Source organism: Lynx rufus, unplaced genomic scaffold (assembly GCF_022079265.1).
Source record: "Lynx rufus isolate CCGP_SWC_20201006 ecotype Redwood Valley unplaced genomic scaffold, mLynRuf1.p SCAF_7, whole genome shotgun sequence".
Lineage (NCBI taxonomy): Eukaryota > Metazoa > Chordata > Mammalia > Carnivora > Felidae > Lynx > Lynx rufus.
In genome coordinates, this window is record NW_025814889.1 from 94,439,436 (window position 1) to 94,457,498 (window position 18,063).

At 41.3% G+C, this 18,063-nt stretch overlaps 1 protein-coding gene across 2 annotated transcripts in view; it reads right to left on the reverse strand.

Moving 5' to 3' along the window:
• Positions 1–15,352, reverse strand: part of BEST3 (bestrophin 3) — a 37,680-nt gene extending 22,328 nt beyond the window's left edge. Inside the window, exons 1-3 of one of the 2 annotated variants that reach the window (XM_047067127.1) lie at positions 15,201–15,352; positions 11,572–11,666; positions 10,875–11,108 (exon numbers count right to left, since the gene is read on the reverse strand). In XM_047067127.1, coding sequence (XP_046923083.1) covers positions 10,875–11,108; positions 11,572–11,666; positions 15,201–15,352 — 481 coding nt within the window. Of the gene's footprint in view, positions 1–3,674; positions 3,731–10,874; positions 11,109–11,571; positions 11,667–15,200 lie in introns of those variants that run through there. The other variant, XM_047067128.1, reaches the window with a different exon arrangement.
• Between the last annotated feature and the right edge of the window lie 2,711 nt (positions 15,353–18,063).

The following is an 18,063-nucleotide window of genomic DNA, read 5'->3' on the forward strand; positions in this document are numbered from 1 at the left end:
ATGCGTTTGTGCGAGTGCACACGCACAAGTTTTATATCAGTAATACATAAGGCCAGACATGTTGGTAATCCCTCATAGAGATGGCCAGTAGAAAGTAAGGTGACATTAAATGTGGACTAGAACATCTGGGGAAAGTTTCTTCTCTAGGTTTTGGTTTATTCATCTAAAATTGGGAACAAGGATACTTAGAAATGTTAGGATTAAAAAAGTAAAAGGTGTTACCACATACAACGCACTTAGTATAGCATGGAACCCGTGAATCACATACTTTTCCTCCTGACTGCTCACTCCTTGCACAGTCCTGATCAACCAGGACCCCTTCTGTGAAGCCTTCCTTGATTTCTTTCTTCTACTTCCCCGGGAATTTCTCCCCTTCAAAGCTCCCCACACTGTGCTTTCTGTTGCCTTATATTGTAGTAATGCCATACATAAAGGTTTTGCCTGCCAAGACCCATTGGAAGGGCCAAGAGCATACTGTCTTCATAGTCCCCACAACGGTTTGCATATACCTTAAAAGTATAATTTTTATAATCTTTATTTATGTGTGTGTATAACACAGTTTGCCTGAGCTCCCAGCGACCTTTCTGAGCCTCAGTTTTCCCAAGTGCCAAAGGAAGATGATAATATCTACTTCCCAGGGATGTTGTAGAATTACCTGAGTTGATGGAAACATGTCGAGAGCTTAGCATAATGCTTAGCACATACTTAACACTCCATAAGTGCAAAGGCATAATATATTATGAAATTTTAGCTATCCACCCCACCTTCAACCTGCACACCGAGGAAAGAAGAGATTTGAAAAAGTTGAGAGGAGAAATTAAGTAGGTTTATTTAAGAAATAGACATTTACTGAATATCTACTATGTACCAGGGTTCATTCATACAAATATATACTTTAAAAGCTTACAGTTTGCACTTGACTTTTTATTTTTTTTAAAAATTTGATTGAATCACTCAAATGGTACAGAAATCCAAAAGGGCCAAAAGAATATTAATAGGAAAAGTAAGTCTCATTTTCCCAGCCACACAGTTTCCCTCTCTGAAGGAATCACTACAATGAATTTATTGTGTATCTTTCCAGTTATACAGGCTTAAATTTTAAGAACGCGAATGGCTTTCTACTACATGCATATCTGCCCTTTGCTTCTATTTTTTGTTTATATCTTGGAGATCTTTTTTTTGTTAACGTATCGAGAGTGGCATCATTGTTTTTGATGGCTGCATTCTAGTTAATTCTATACGATATTTTAACTAGTCCTCTTTTGAGTAGACCTTTACATTGTTTAAATTTTTTTGTTATCAAAAACAATGATGCCATGACTATCCTTGTACTTACTCCTTTGACTTTTTAAGTGGACTTTTCAATGTTAATTATGATTTAGTACAAATAATGTTTTCTGAACTAATGCTTTTTTCAAAAACTGAGTTTTGCTAGATATTGATTTTGAGTTACTTTTGTCTCAGGAGGAATGTAATCATTTGCTTATGAAATTCTAACACATTCAGATGAAAATCACTTTTGCCCCAGTGTAACACAGTTAATATCTTTAATGATCTGTAATCAATCTATGAATCTGATTATCCCGCTTCAACTAATCCGCCCTCTTTACCATGTAGTTTTATTTCAGAGGTGTTACTATAACAGAAAAGAAGTCAAAGGAGAAGTGAGATGTGCTCTGGTTCATGGAGCTTTGGAAATACTTAGGTCTAGGTCAGTGTTTTTGAGAATAAGGCCCACAGATCATGGGTACCTGAGTCACTTGTGACATCTATTACACATGGAAAGGGTGAGGCTCCACCCTTTCCTACTAAATCGGACTCAGTAGTGCTGAAGTTCTCAACCCAGGTCTTCACCCTAGAGTCTCATGTGGGTACTTTTAGCAAATACCAATGTCTTGGCCTTATCCCTGGAGATTCTGATTCTCTTGGTCTACAGTGAATCCGGGCATCAGCATCCATGTAAAATCTTCCTGATTGACTTAATGGAATTAGATGCAGGCAGTCACACATGTACCAAGCTCCGCCGGAAATTCTAGCACACAGCAATATTTGAAAATCACTGCCCCACCGAATGAAGATCCTATTTGTTCAGTATTTGAAGTAAACAGAGTATCAACTACAAAGCCAATATTTACCAACACGAGACTCATTTTAGATAATACTCAGGTTATTTATGTTAGCTTAGAAGGGGGGGTGGTGGTTCTGCCCATCCCTGAGGAATTGGACTTTCTCCGGATGTCAAAAATAACAATGAGCCTGATCATTCTCTTCTCATTTCTCAGTGCGTTTCAAGTTTTTGCATGATCCAGATAATCTGCTTTTTTTTTTTCTTTTTAAAGACTTGCAGAGCATGAGTAAACCTTATTATGAGAAGTTAATAAACTTGACCTGTCCTGGCTCTGTGCTTAAAGATTTGAGGCAACGGGTCACCCTTTACCTAGAATCCTGTTCTTGGAGATTTCATGTCAATTGTCTAGCAGTTTTATTCTTGGGATTTCTACTGCAATTTTCAAAAATTACCCCATTTATATCTTGGTTGCAATCGCTGTCATTTGACCCAAGAATAACTTTACCTCTGGCTATTTTTTATTCAGGAGTATGGATCAAATTGTGCTGGTGAGTTCTTTTTTTGGCTTAGCAGAATGCAGTATGCCGAGTGAGGGTTTATTCAGCACGTGCACTAAAGCTAGAGTTAGGTCCTCCCCCATACAGCACATCCACCAATTGGGAGGGGACATGTAGAGCAAGGAAAGCTGGTGGTTTTTAATTTTTAGCCCAAACATACTGAGTGCTTTGCTAGGCTCCGTGAAAGATGAATGACAAGACACTAATGACGATGAAGAATACCAAAGATGAATGACGAGACACTGACGCGTCCTGCAAAGCGCACAGGCAGGGTGATTTTTGTTATTCCCTGCAGGGTCACACATCTCATCTAAAGTAAACCCTCTCTTTGAAAATCAAGGTATCGGGCAATTAAAAGGAAATCTATAGACTGTTGGTTAAATCAATTGAAAGAACATTTATTATGAAATGCAAGGTTATCCTCATCACGTCAGGTCATTATCACCACAGGCCAGTGATCTTTTTCAGAATGTGGTCATAATCCTCATCTCTAGGACTATGTGAAACACAGGTACTGATTCGCCACAGTTTGGTAGCACTGTTAACTGGCTGGTCCTCACACAACCCCATGACCTTGATATGTCAGTCTTCATGCCATGCTCCCTCGGGCCCTGTCCACACCCCTGGCGTTACTATTTCATCTTGCTGTTGTATCTGCCCAGAACTTCCTTGCTCTCTTTTCCTTCTGGCTTTCTGGCCAGTTCAGCTCTGTTCGGCAATTGCCATACTGCTTATCCCAGGAAACCTCCTTAATATTTCAAACCAGGGTAACACACACACACACACACACACACACACACACACACACACGCACACAGTGTTTACTTGCGACTTGAATTGTGGTTTGATGGAGTAAGTGAGACCTGCTACTTTAAGGCAAAATGTTACAGCCCTCAAGCCAAAGGCCTAATTGTGTCCACTGATAATATGCCAGTCTTTACGGATTTTGCCTGCTGTATGGTTGGTCTATTTTGCCTCAGCTGAAGCCAAGGCAGGTGTCTTTAGCTGTTAAAGCAGAGTGTGCAAATGAGCCTCTATTAGCGGAAGAGCTAAAAGCACTGCATCTCAAAACTTGGAGGCAGAATGGGTTTGTTGCCAGTTCTTTCTGTAAGAGAAAGTTGTGCGTTCAGCATCTGAGCCCTTCCCAGAGAGATGGCTTTTTCAGGAAGATTGCAACGTGCCTGGCTCATTTTCATCTCTGTACTGTACTTTCTAAATGAATGGCATGAAGCCATCGGATTCAACTATAGCTCTCCTTTAAACTCAATGGTAGGGGTTTAGAAATCCTTGTCAACTGGGAAAATCAAAGGGAGGTAAAATGAGATTGAGGGAGAGAGATGGAATCACATTGTGAAACCACTGTCCTGGGCAGAATGTCAGAATTTTTTTATTTTTGTTTTTATTTTTTTTTTACCATGAACCACGGTAAGATATGTATGGTTCCCCCAAACAATTATTGGTTCTTTCACATAATGTGCTCTTTAATATTTAGTGTTCGTCTCTGTTCTATTCTATTCCATTCCATTAAAAATGCTGCTAGCAAGCCACTGAAATGATTTAAGAACCCAATAATGAGTTACAGCCCAGAGTTTGAAAAGCTTGAAATAGGATTTGGTTGAGTAAAATCAGTTTCTGGGGGAGTAATACTGAACAGAGAGATAGAACCTCCTCTCTTTTTCTGATGTGGGAAAAACATCTCTACTCAGCCATATCCCTGGCCCCACATTAGTATCCCATTTGGTAGTTCACTGCCTTCTACACATGACACACAGGAAATAACATAGCCCAAATCAGTGCTTTTAACTGCTTACCCATCTAGGTGGCCCAGAATTACATTTGCCCTGAACGAATAGATTCGATGCGGTCTGCAGGTGAGGCTGGAGGAGTTAATAGATATGTGCTAGCGCAGTGGTTCCTAAACTTTGCTGCATATTAGAACGGTCTGGAGAGCTTTAAAAACTCCTGATGCCCAGGTTTCATCAGACATCTATTGAATCCTAATGTCTGGGGTTGGGAGCCAGGCATCAGTATTTTTTAAAAAACCCTAGTGATTTCGGCTTCTGACAAAATTTAGGATCATTCACCCTTGTGCACAGAATACACAGCAAGCTGGCCGTTTTAGCATTCTTGGCCCGAGTCAAACATCCTGCAGTGCTTCCGGGAGCTTGTTCAAAATGGAGACTCCTAGGTCGTAAGCCCCAGATATTCTGATTCCGTCAGCTGTCTGGGAACCTGTAATTTAAATTTAAAGTACCTTTGAGGGCGCCTGGGTGGCTCAGTCGGTTAAGCGTCCGACTGTGGTTCAGGTCATGTTCTCGCGATTTGTGGGTTCGAGCCCCATGTCGGGCTCTGAGCTGACAGCTCAGGGCCTGGAGCCTGCTTTGGATTCTGTGTCTCCCTCTCTCTTGCCTCTCCCTCACTTGCACTCTGTCTCTCTCTCTGTCAAAAAATAAATAAACACTAAAAACATCTAAAAAAAATTAAGTACTTTTGATAATTCAGTGAAAGTTTGAGTAACATTGAGTGGCTGCTTTGATTCAATTCTTAGAACTGTGTGTAACCTTCAAACACTGACCAGCTGAGACTACCCATCGTGGCGTTAACTCAAGTAGGGCTAGTTCTACCATGCACTCTCTCTCCTATATACAGCAAGTGTGCATAGGTGAGCCAAGTTTCACTCACAGGATGACATTCTGTCTGTTCTGGGCACATCATGTGAGACTACAGGGGTAACTGACTCAGCCTGTAAAAGTTCAGCCAAGAGAGTGAAAACTGGCACAACCCGTGAATACCACCGTCTCCTTGATCATCTCTGTGTCGCACGGAGCAGCTGGAGATTTTACAGAAACCAAGGAGCCCCAGTGCCAGGGAATGCCTCTGGAAGAATTGAACAGCAGACCACAGGGCAGAAAGTCAATATTATACAACATCTATTTGATTTTACTTAGTGAGAGAAGATCACAGCTTACGTGAGCTAAGTATGGGGCTAGCCTTCCAATCAGTGCATCTAAAGGCAGAACTTGTATCTTAACAGCCACTTGACAATTGAGAGCTTGGTTAGTTGTATTAATGTCTGTTAACTGTAAGTGTTGCTAAAATTGCTGGTGGGGTCTCCTCATTGTAGAAGAAGCTTGAGGAATATCATGTTAAGATTCCAGGGCTTTAAGAAAACTGAAGAGTGCCCTTTCCTCAAATTTTACTCTTTTCTGACCACTTTTACTGGCCACCAAACACAGAAGGAAACTATTTTAGAGAAATAGAGATACAATGCAGAGATATAAAGTTTAGCCGTAAATATATTTGTGCTTGTCTCTGAAAACGATTTGTGTGAGAAAAGATTTATAGTAATTTTTACGGATTCTTGAGGACAGGGACCATACCTATTCTTGCTTCTCGCTGTGTTCCCGTGCTCAGCACAGCGCCTGGCATATAATATACACTCAATAGATCTTTTTTAAATAAGCAAATGCAAGACAGATGTAACAACAGCTTTAGTAACATTTCTTTTAGAGGAATGCATATAATTTCCCATTACCTATTTTTGTGCTTCTGGTGAGTAATTTTGAAGGGAAATATTTTTTTTTTCCTGGTCACCATGAAACGCCAGATAAAATGTTTCAGTTCAGTCTCAAGCCATAACATAAACACCCAATTAAGGCCATCACTTGACTCGGTGAAGGTCTGGAATTGTGCACCTGACTTGACTTAGAATGAGTGACATCTTCCAGGGTTGGTGATTGGAATGACTGGAATTTTCCAGGACAGGTTTGTTGCCAATAGACAAAATAAGAGAGACTCTTCTGTCACAGCTCCTCTGGTAAATAACTGATGACAGGCCAGTTCAGGGAATTTTTAGCGTAACTGATACTATTTTGCACTCAATTGTTATTTCTATTTTCATGTGAGCAGAAATAAAACTATTTTATTTTTAATTTGACAAATTTAACCTGTAGCATCAGAGCATATGCATTACCCCGGTAGCATGCATTTGGTCCTGATTTTCCAGGCTAATGTAACTTGACTGTCCAACTTCAAAGCAAGGAAAGTTTAGGGACTAGCAGGTGAGAGCCCCAGCCCATCCAGCTCTGGTCTAGGGGTTGCCAGGTGCTTCAGAAGGACATGCTGATCTTCCTTCTCTCTGCCCTCTCACTCAGTTCCTCCTGGCCAGCCCTGAATCTTTGTGGCAGGGACCCTTCCTGAAGCAAGGCAAAGAAAAGGTTAGAAGGAAACTCTGATGGCCTTAAAGCCTGTTTTGCTCAGAATGTGATCTGGGGACCCCTTGCCTCAAAGTCTCTAGGAGCAGGTTAAATACATTTAGTCCTGGACACCACCCCAGGTCTACTGAGTCAAAATCTCTGGGGGTGGTGTCTTGGGATCTGCATTTTTGGCAATATTGATTTTGAACAGTATCTAATGTGCACTGAGGTTTGAGAACATGTACTTTTTTCTCACGGGTGATTCTATGTAGGAAAGTCACCTGGCAAGAAGTAGGTATTTTGTGTCCTCCACAGTGCCTCCAGCCTTTGCCCCCACTCCTCGGGGGGCCCCTGTGCTCCACTCACCAGCCCCGTCTGCCCTTAGGCGGAGCAGGTGTCCTGGCTGTGGCTCAGGACATCTGCCAGACATTTTCCGCCATCCCTGAACTTCCTGTTCTTCCCAGAAACGTTGGCACAGGCCAAGGACAGTCAGACAGTGGCGGAGGCGTGTGTCCAGTTGTCGGAGCTTGGACACTAGCCCCATGTGCAGACTGAGTCAGCCCTCTCTGCTGGGGAAAGGAGCAAGAAGTCTGGTGAGTCAGTGCTGCCAGTCGGCAGAGAGGGCGCCCAGTCGTGGGGTGGGCCACGGGGCGGTCAGGAAGGACCCCGCCTCTGGGGCGTGTCCCCCAGCTTCGAGGGCAGTGGCTTGGACCCTCTGCCTCGCTGCCTGATGCACAGACTTTATGTTCCTCGGGGCCCAAGCTGCCTTTTCTGCTTTTTGAGAAAAAAACTACTTATGAGAACAGTGGGGACGTGTCCACTGTGAGGTCCAGGACCCCAGAGGCACCTGCAAAGGCTTTAGCCCCCTCCTGGCTCCATTGGTTCTCTCCTCCTTCAGAGGCTCCACATAAACCGAGCGAGAGATTGAAGTCAGAATGATGCCCACTATGGCCATGCAGGTCTGATTCAAGCGCCCTGGATGGCAGCCTCCGAACAGACTGGTGGCGATGCCCCTCTCCAATTCTGGAGCCTCTCGTGTGGTCAAAACCACAAATTCCCCCCTTCTCTTAGTTGTTGCTACTTTGCTATTAGTAATGAATTACTCAGTGGATGCCAAAGCCTTTTACCCCAGGGGTGAGAAAAAGGGGTTAAAAAAAATAAGCATCCCAGAAAAGACTCCACTCTTTTCAAACTTCAGCGTTTAACACAGCAGCGTTAGGAGCCTGGTTAAGTGCAGGTTTGCTGAGCTTTACAGCCAATGGTTCTGATCCAGCAGGTCTGAGGTAGGGCCCAGAAATATGCATTTTAAATAAACAACTCAAGGAATTCAAGATGTAAAGTGCCTGTGGGTCTGCAGACTACACGTTGGGACACACTTGTCTAAATGCACATCAAGGAGTGAATACTTCCAGATTCGCTTAGAATGGTCGCGGATGTGGGTGGTGGGGAGAGAGGAGTCCAATATTCCAAACGCCTTGGAAAGGGGCAGAGGGGAAACACAGGTGCAAAACAGGCATTTGCACAAGTTTGACAAGGGGTAAGCCTTGGCATTATGAAAGATACACGTACAGGAAATGAAATCACATCATTCTATTCGTCCTCCATATCAACTCGCCCCTCAGAACCGTGCACGACTCGGCCTTCTTTGAGCTCAGCTGTGACCAGAGGCCCCAGAGGCCTCTTCATCGCCAGCCATCCTGGCTTCCTCCTGCTGTGCTTTGAATATGAAGGTGACGCTGGAAGGGATTTGCTTTGAGAGTTGGGCCTGGCGGCCTGATTCCTGTCTGAACACACTGTCTTCTCCCCCAAGGAGGCGTCGGGACCAGCGACACACCATCTTTATGCATTGAAGTAAACTTCAGCTGTCACTCGTCAATTTGGAACAGGTCAAACCCTTCTTGCTCATTTTTAGGACTTTCTTCAGAGGTGGAAACTCTTACTGCTTTTGATCCTCAGGACATCAGGGTAAGAAAATTAACTCATCACGTGGCATTTTCAACTAGGTCATTCTGAAACAGTATTCAGCTTTTAAATTCGGAGGAGGGGTGACAGGTAATTCTTTAAAAGTCCCTCCTGGCTTTATATCATCACAGACCTGTGTGTATGCCAGGCCATTTGTATCCTTCATCTGAATCCTTAGCCTACACCCCAGACCGCACTATTTTCTCACGTCTTACCCTGTACCGCAACACCGTCCTCTACTCTCCTCCATGACCACCTGGTCATAGCAGATCTGGAAGACCCGGGATGTCACATCAAGTGAGTCTTCAAAAATGAGCGAAGGGTGACGTTATGCCATTGTGCTAGGTGATTTCATTCTTGATAGCAAGAGCGTCCTTACCACGTGCCAGGTACCGTTCGGAACGCTGTGCAAATATTAATTTATTTAATCCTCACAGAAGCCTGTGAGGTATATGAGTGGGGTGGTATTGTAAGTTCTCATCAGCGCGTTTTATGGATGAGGAAACTGAACATAAAACGTTAAGTAAATCACGCAGGCCATGCAGTTAGTAAGTGGTGGAGTAAGGATTTGAACTCCTTCTTTGTTCTGAGTCACTACCTATATTGTTTATCTAAGGAGGCAAAACCAAATCCAGGCCAAAAAGGCCTCAAAAAAAAAAAAAATCCCAAATACCATTCTTTTTTAAAAATCCGTTTTCAAGGACATTTCAGAAAAGGAGACGGGATACGGCAACCTAATTTGAGACTGTCCTCAGTATAAAGGCAGAGTCGTCTCACGGTTTTTATATGGTCTACGTATTCACTACTATAGTCCAACAAACTGGCAGATTGCTAACAATGGCCCAGCACAACCACCAATTTTTATTCAGTGTGTGCCAGCAATGATCTCATTTAATGCGCTTCACATCGAAGGCCGCTTTAACCGCTTCTCTCCTAAATATTAACACACCGAAGAGAACCATCCTTCCACCATGACTTGTTCTCAGCACACTGTGTCCCGGAGGACCAGGGAGAACACCTGCATCTACTCTGAGGCATGAGAGAGACGACATACCCGCACGGCCTGGATGACAACTCACCTTCCTGGTTCCCGCTAGAATCTACTTCTGTTTGGAGAAAAGCATTCACCTTAGGAGTTTTGAGCCTGCATCATAATGCTGGCTCCTCTACTAATGGTTCAGGGCCGGTAACAACCTCTCTTTTTTCTCTCTTTTTTAAAGAAATTTTTTTAGTGTTTATTTATTTTTGAGAGACAGAGCATGAGCTAGGAGGTGGGGGAGCAGAGAGAGAGGGAGACACAGAATCCGAAGCAGGCTCCAGGCTCTGAGCTGTCAGCACAGAGCCCAACATGGGGCTTGAACTCACAAATTACGAGATCATGGCCGGAGCCTAAGTGCGAGGCTTAACTGACTGAGCCACCCAGGTGCTCCAGTTATAACCCCTCTGAATCTGTTTCCTACCTTTCTCGTGTCTTGTTTTTGGGGTTTTTTTTTTTTGGATCCAAATGAAATAATATTTATGAAAATGGATAAACCATAAAGTGCTAGAAAAGATCAGGTAATAGGGGCGCCTGGGTGGCTCAATCCGGTAAGCCTCCTATTTTGCCTCAGATCACGATCTCACAGTTTGTGGGTTCGAGTCCCGAGTCGGGCTTTGTGCTGACAGCTCAGAGTCTGGAGCCTGCTTGGGATCTGTGTCTCCCTCTCTTTCTGCCCCTCCCCCACTCATGCTCTGTCTCTGTCTCTCAAAAATAAGTAAATGTTAAAAAAAAGAAAAGATCATACAATATTAAAGACGATTTTAATAAATATGATACTTTTTACTCTGGCATATTTATGTAAAGGCCAGTGACTCTCTGCCACTTAATTTAAGGTTGACTGCTGCTTCCCCTCCTTCGCCGCCCTGGCAAACTTCTCCAGAGCAGTAACTATGTCTTATTCATCGTTGCCTCTTAAGACTGTCTGGCACATAGTAGGTAATCAATAAATGTTCCTTGAGTGAATGAATAAATAAAAGACATTTTCAAAGGAATTTTGAAGGTTCCCATCTAGGATGAGAGGAGTCCGTGGAGGGAAGAGTCATTCACAATACCTGCTTCAACCACATGGTCCATCGTAGGGAACCTTTTGTACACAGCCGTGCTCACCGAGCGGAAGATGAGCAGGGACGTGAGATTCACATAGCGCATCAGGGTCCTTCTGAGCAGGCGCCCGTGTTCATCGCTTCCGTGAACACTGCTGGAGATGAGGAACATCAGCCTGTCTGGCCAGGGCAGGTTCACAAACTGGTTCCACCATCGGTTCACTACCAGAGTAACATAAAACCCTGTAAAATAACAGGAAGCTATAAAGCAATTTCTTATAGCAGATATGTTGTTGACACTGATGCTTTTAGCAGAATTTCAGCCTCTTTAGGGATCGGGGTGTAAAAATATGTTGTTATCCATACTTATGACTTTGCCCTCCAAAAAAAAATAAAAATGTAATTTGTGCCTGGCAATGTCACAGCACCCAGTAAGTGGGTGTTAGAATTCAAATATTGATGGCAAAAATGGGCAGTTAGTGAAGAGAAAGCTTGATTGTCTGATAGCAAATTATTACCTCAAACTTGTTTGGTGTTAATTTAGCGAAAGCAGCCCTGAGGGCAAACTTTATGGATGATTCTGGTTCTATTGCAAGCAGCGGCTTTTCAGGCATGCCTCTCAGCTTGGAAACACTCCCATGCAGAGTCATTGATGTCATCCGAACAGAGACAGTGTGGCTGCGTTCTGCGTGTGACCTATACTTACCAAGCACAAAGGTTACTGGAATTTGTTCAGCATATCTGTCACAGTAAATTGATAATTTTTCAAAGTAACGTTTTTGGGCTCCTGTAAGTAACAATCTGGAGCAAAAATAAAATGCACAGCCCTTTATGATATTATACTTCTGCACCTGCTTTGCAAGTGATATTCAGTGCAAACAATTAAGCACAAATAATTGTAATTTTTTTTAAGAAGCGATAATGCTTTTTTCTACCTAAGCTGATAGATCTCAAAAGCTTTTTAATTGCTGAATGTTTCAAGTACCAATGTTTTCAGTACATAAATGTTATTGGCCATTAGACAGTGGGATTTATTAACTTCCATTTACTTATATGTTTTTTAACTTTTATTTTTAAATACTTTATATTTTAAACTTTTATATGATGAATACATTGGATTTAGAGCAAAATAACTCATTAAAGAGTCCAATTTTCCATTATTCATCAGGTATACTTAAAAAAAGGGTGTCTTGATTAAGTGAACTACAGTTGTTAAGTAATTATGAGGATTAAATTATAACCCTAACCTTGACATCTTGATCTTACGAGTATGCTACTTAGCACATTCTTGATTATATGTGTTGTACTTCAAAGGCTATTATAACCATTTATTTTAAAACCCGCAATTATTTAAAATATAAAATAACACATAACAACAAGGAGTAAAAATTTTTATTCCTGCATTTGGTGGGTTTGTGTTTGCATAATACAAATATCAAAATTTATGTTATGCATCTCACCAAAACCCATTTTCTGGTATGAACTTAGGCTAAACCTAAGTTCATTTAATGGAGCTATTATTGATATTTATGTTACAGGGAGGGGATTTGCAGTCAGGAGAGACGTCCCAAGGCAGGGTAATCGTAATGGTCGAGATCTACAAGGAGAAGCAATGCAAAGAAATTTGCGTAAATGAATGGTACAGCTGTTCCAAGGGAGGAAGAAATCCCTGGGAAAGATCCATTACAACATATGTCAAAAGCCCTGTTTGAGTCAGTAGAATTTTGATAGAGGAAGCAGAGGGATGATGGGGTAACAGCGAGCCACCAATCAGATTGCGCATGAAGAGCTGGTAGTGACAAAGGAGTTTGGGGTGCAGGATGGGCTTGGAGTTCCTGCCTCAGCTTTGAGGAGGTTTCAGAAATTCTTATTCAGCTTATTCTTATTCAGCTGCACAGGCCTGTCAAGGTCATGCCAATGACAAGTCACAGCCATAACAGTTTCCGACACTCAAATAGAAATGGTCCAAGAGGATTTAAAGGCAGAAAGCACAGACCTTAAGGTCAGACAAAGCCAGGTTTGAATCCCAGATCTGCCACTTACAAATTTGGACTTGGAACATATTTTTAAATCTCTCTGAGCCTCAGTTTTCTCACTTGTAAATGGGGACAATAAAGCCTATGTGTTAGGAATGTTATGAGGATTAAAGAATATATCATATATAAAACCACTGAACATACAGTGTCATACTTTTTCGATAATAAAGTGGTGGTTATTATTAACAACTGGCCAAAGGAAAAAATATTTAGCTAATAGCTCCGTAGAAAGTTTACTAGCTAAAAAGTACTAAAATGGTGATTTTTGTCGAATTCGCCCCAAAATAAAAAGAGGTATACTCAAAAGTAATGAAGTCTGGTTTTGTCTCATGATTTTTGCTAAGTATCATTATTTGCTTAGAATAGAATTTTAAAACTTAGCATGATTAGTAGACATGAGAATGATGCTATAATTTTCTACAGGTATGTTTGACTTTCTTGATAAATTCAACCTATAGTGGTTGGTATACCTTCAATCAAGATTAAGAATATATTTCGACGAGATTTTATAGCTGAACTTTACAAAAATGAAGAATGACTTGCACGATTGATCATTGTTATAAATGTAAGCACTCTTTGGTCTTTAGCAAAAATACGTGCATACAATTTTGTGGGGTATAAGCAAGATATTGAAGCAAGAGTGGAGGCCCCATGGAGGATTTCTGGCCACGACGCAGCTGCTCTGAGTGCTATTCAGAGTGCTATTGCAGCAGTAGCAGCAATAAACTCACATTAGTAAAAATAAACTAATGAGACAATTCTTCTGAAACGTCATGTGTCTTCCACTATTTCATATTCTGAAGCATTAGGTGATACAAAAATACATTGTCAAAATAACGTTGTACTTATAAGACACATCTGAAAAATTATTAGAGGTTTTTAAATAAAACCCCTGATGTCCCTTTACAGATATTTTGATATGCAGCAAAATAGCCCTTCCTATTCTATTTTTGACAATTATCAGCTGGCCAAATTGCTATCTCTCTTGGTCAAAGGGAGTCCTGTGGCTGCAAAGAAGAAGGTCGGTAAGAGCAATGATAATACGAAGTTGTTCATCAGTATGTGGGAGAGAAAGAACAAACTGAAGTACATAGAAAAGGTGGAAATACAGCCTCAAAAACCTTTAGCTTTTCTATTTTAAGTTTTAAATTCCCCCAGAGTAGAAATGTATGCAATAAGTTTTAATTAAAAAAAACCTAAACACAGATATCACATGTTTTCACTCCTACGTGGAATTTGAGAAACTTAACAGAGGACCGCAGGGAAAGGGAAGGAAAAATAAGTTACAAACAGAGGGGGAGGCAAACCGTAAGAGACTCTTAAGTACAGAGAACAAACTGAGGGTTGATGCGGGTGATGGTTGTGAAGGAGGGGAAAATGGGAGACGGGCATTGCGGAGGGCACTTGTTGGGACGAACACTGGATGTTGTATGTAAGCGATGAACCACAGGAAATCTACTCCCAAAGCCAGGACTACACTGTACACGCTGTATGTTAGCTAACTTGGCAATAAAGTATTTAAAAATAAATAAATAAAAATAAAAGAAAATAAAATTAGTTAAAAAAAAAAACCTCATAAAGCTTCCCATTTGCACTACTGGTAACATTTTATTTAGACTATAATTTTAATCACAGAAGTATTTCCTCAATATGATTTTGCTCAAATTTTCTGTCGGTCTGACGGGCTTAGGTTGTGATGGTATAAAGAATAAACATCTTCTGTTGTGAACATAATGTACCCCGCACTCAGAGGGTAAAAATAAAATAAATTCGTTTTCAGGCCTCGGCATCACCCTGGATGAGATCTCGTCATTCCAGGCAAAAGAAAGGAAAGTCACCTGATAGACACCCTTCACGGACATGTCAATTATGTAGGTAGTGGCTATAAGCTGCCAAGTCACAAATTCAAACTATCAATGACATAGCTGAGAGAGGCACCGATGATTATTTGTTCGTGGCCTTTGCCACTCAAAATCACCACTGAGTGAGGAGTTAAGTAATAAATCTGCCATTTTATGCCTCCGGCAAAATCCTGGCAGGGTGCCTGGTATCACATTGTGATCAATTCACATGGGGCTGGCATGAGGGCCACCTGGACATGATAGAGTCTACTTGAGATCCCTAAGCATGGGTTAAGTGTGGATTAAAATACCCTGAGATGAAGAATGCAAGAGAGGATCATGCAAAAGAGGAGATTACATAAGGCAAAAGTCAGCGGCAACCCAAGGCTCAGATTTTTGAGACTGTATTCTTACATGATATTTGATGGCCGTTTAAGGAGACATGCAAAGGAAGGTACCTGTACACCAAACTTATTGCCGTGTAAAAAACAGCAAAGACAATAAATTCCCTGTACAGTAGTTTGTAGATGCTGCCTCTCCACTTGAGGAGTAACCTATGAAATCCAAAAAAAGTCGCATTTGCTACTTTACTGGAGTACGTGACAGTCATCTCGGATAGCTTTTCTATTTTTTTCTAGAAGAGCAAGAAGACAAAACACAAGTAAAAAGCAGTGCTTAAGATGGAACATAAATCTGTGTCTCAAAGAAACCCAAGCCGGTCACCAGTCAACCATCTCCCCATTTTGCCTTTCTCTGTTTAAACCATTTGGAATTTGGAGATAACCAACATCTCCATGTTAAATCTTTTAGTAGAAAAGGGGAGGAGAGTAGTCTCTGGAAAGAGTATTATTAGAACCCGGCTTTATTTTATAAATATTATTTTCAGGTTTTATAGTCATGACTTAGTAATATTTGAACGAACGAATGAATATGATATATGAAATATGTTGTAGAATCACCTGTCATGTTATTTTCCTAACCCACGGGAAGATTCAGGGTACTGATACGCTATATTAATTGACATTTTCAAAGGCACTGGCCATACTTACTGTTTGGGTCTTTATTTGCTACAGTATGTAAAGAAGTGTTTATTTCACTCTTAAATTTCGTAAGGGGAACTTAATGGCTCTCTTCTGAGAACTCAGGAGATATTGTTGAAAAGAAGCAAGACTCGTAAGAGAATTTAATTGATGGGTCACTTTTGGTGGTTTTAGTTGGATGTGGGTATCTCTCTAGCGGAGCTGCAAGTGCACGGTTGACTCTCTGTACGTTTCAAAAGGCAGGGCCACAGGGATAGTATACAGAAGGTGCACTTCCCTTTGGAAGTCATGCGTAAAAGGCTTAGGGAGGTTCACTTTCTGTTTGGAGCCGACCAAAATAAGGCCATTATTTAGGGCTCTCTCCACGTGGATCTGTTCCACAGATACGGGTAGAATGAGAATTGGACCCCTATGCCTCGTTTCAGTGAGTTCTCTGGCATTCATTGCTTTTCAACAAGACATCAAACATTCAGGTTCTGAGACGGCCCCGAACTAATCTTTGTTTGAAAATCCTGCACCACCACTTTCTAACATGGAGCATATACAGAGAAAATGAAATTTCTCGGAAATCTTTCTTGTTTCAAAAGAATCTCTGAGGGGTGTCTTCCAGAGCTACTTAGATGGAAATTATGGAGGTCTGAGGTGGAAGTGGGCAGATTTCTCATATAAAGTAGCCTGCAACCCACATTTTATCTAAATGGGAAGATGTTCTGTCTTTCTTCAGAGGTGGGAAAACAATCCAATTCTAATTTGCCTAGTTTCCCTAAAGAAATAAAACTCTGGCACTATATTCACAAACTTAAGCCTTCAGCATCACTGATTTTAGTAAAGAAACCAGGACTTTTGGCATAAGTAAGTGGCATTACGAGAGGACGGGAATCATGCCACAGCCAGTTTCGTTTTTCCATTTTACCTTGTCTATCTGTGTAATGTGAGTACAGTCAAAACTGGGAGAGAGGAGCCTAATAAGTTAAGCACATTTTATAATTTGTTCTCGTGGGCAGCATCATTGTAAATAACAGTCCTCAACTTTTTTTTCGTTTAACCATCCACCCTTCTATTTCAGCTATCAGAAAAATTAAGATCAGAGTAGAGATCAGAATTAAAATGCATAGATATACTCTCTGTGCACTAACCTATTTCTTTGGTTTCAAGTCTCCGACGGGAAAGAAAATCTTCCAATTTCAGGCTCCCCCTGAAGAGGTGCCTTCAGGTCGGTGTTGCGTTCGGCTCCGCTCTTCACTCACGCACAGTCAGATTTTCTTTCCTTCCTCGGCCACCGAGAAGACCCAGAGGGTGACAAGTACAGGAGTTAAATGTTTTTCCACTTGTGGAGGCCTGTTTATGCCAATTTGCCCACTGATGACAGTTATAGCCGGGAACAAACAGAAGCAACAGCTGCTGATGTAGCTTTTTCCTCATCTATAATTATAACTCCACCTGCCACCCAAAGTACCCCTTTGAATGAGAAGTCGGAGGTGACGTGAAGGAGATTGGGCCATTGAAGTGCGTTATTTTCATTTTGATTCTACCCTGGGATCAAGGAAGAGAGATCCATTTTCCCCTACAAGGTTCTGAAGAGGCTCCACTGGTCAAAAAAGGGAATTAGGACAGTCTGTGTGTGCTTAAAATGAAGAAGGAGATGTTGTGAAGCCATAAACCGGGGCAGATAAGAATTTTCTTTCATTTGAGAGGTATTGAGAATGCTCTCCCATTAAAAGCAACAAGCATACGTGTTTCAGTGTGCGTGTGGGCGCACGTGTGTGCACGCATTTTAGCAGAGCATAGAAAATTATTATGTGTGATGGCTTAGTGTAGTGGAAAATAACACCCTGATTCATTCATTATGTTTGTTATCCTTCCATGTCAGCTAGGAAAAATTGTAAATTATTCAAAATGACTTCCATAGTTTCCTTCTTGAAAGAGAGAGTTCATTGGTATTCTTTAGATAATGAAATAAATAATTTCAGGGTCAATTCCTGGGGACTTTGCAATCTTCTAAAGTAATGTGTGCATCCAGCATTGCAACTTAAGCTTAACTAAAATGACTACCAAAAAAACCCATGTATTTTTGTGAGAAAAGAAGAGTAAAAAGACACTCATTCTAAAATTGAGAATATATACATTTAAAAGGTGTTTTTTTTTTTTTTACAGCAGTCTTAAGTTTTATATGCATTTGCCTGGTTTCTTTATCAAACTATAAGCACCTTAGAGCAAAGAGTTATAGTGTCTGATTTCTTGTCCCCATCCCTGTTCATAGTTCCAGCATGAAGCCCTGTGT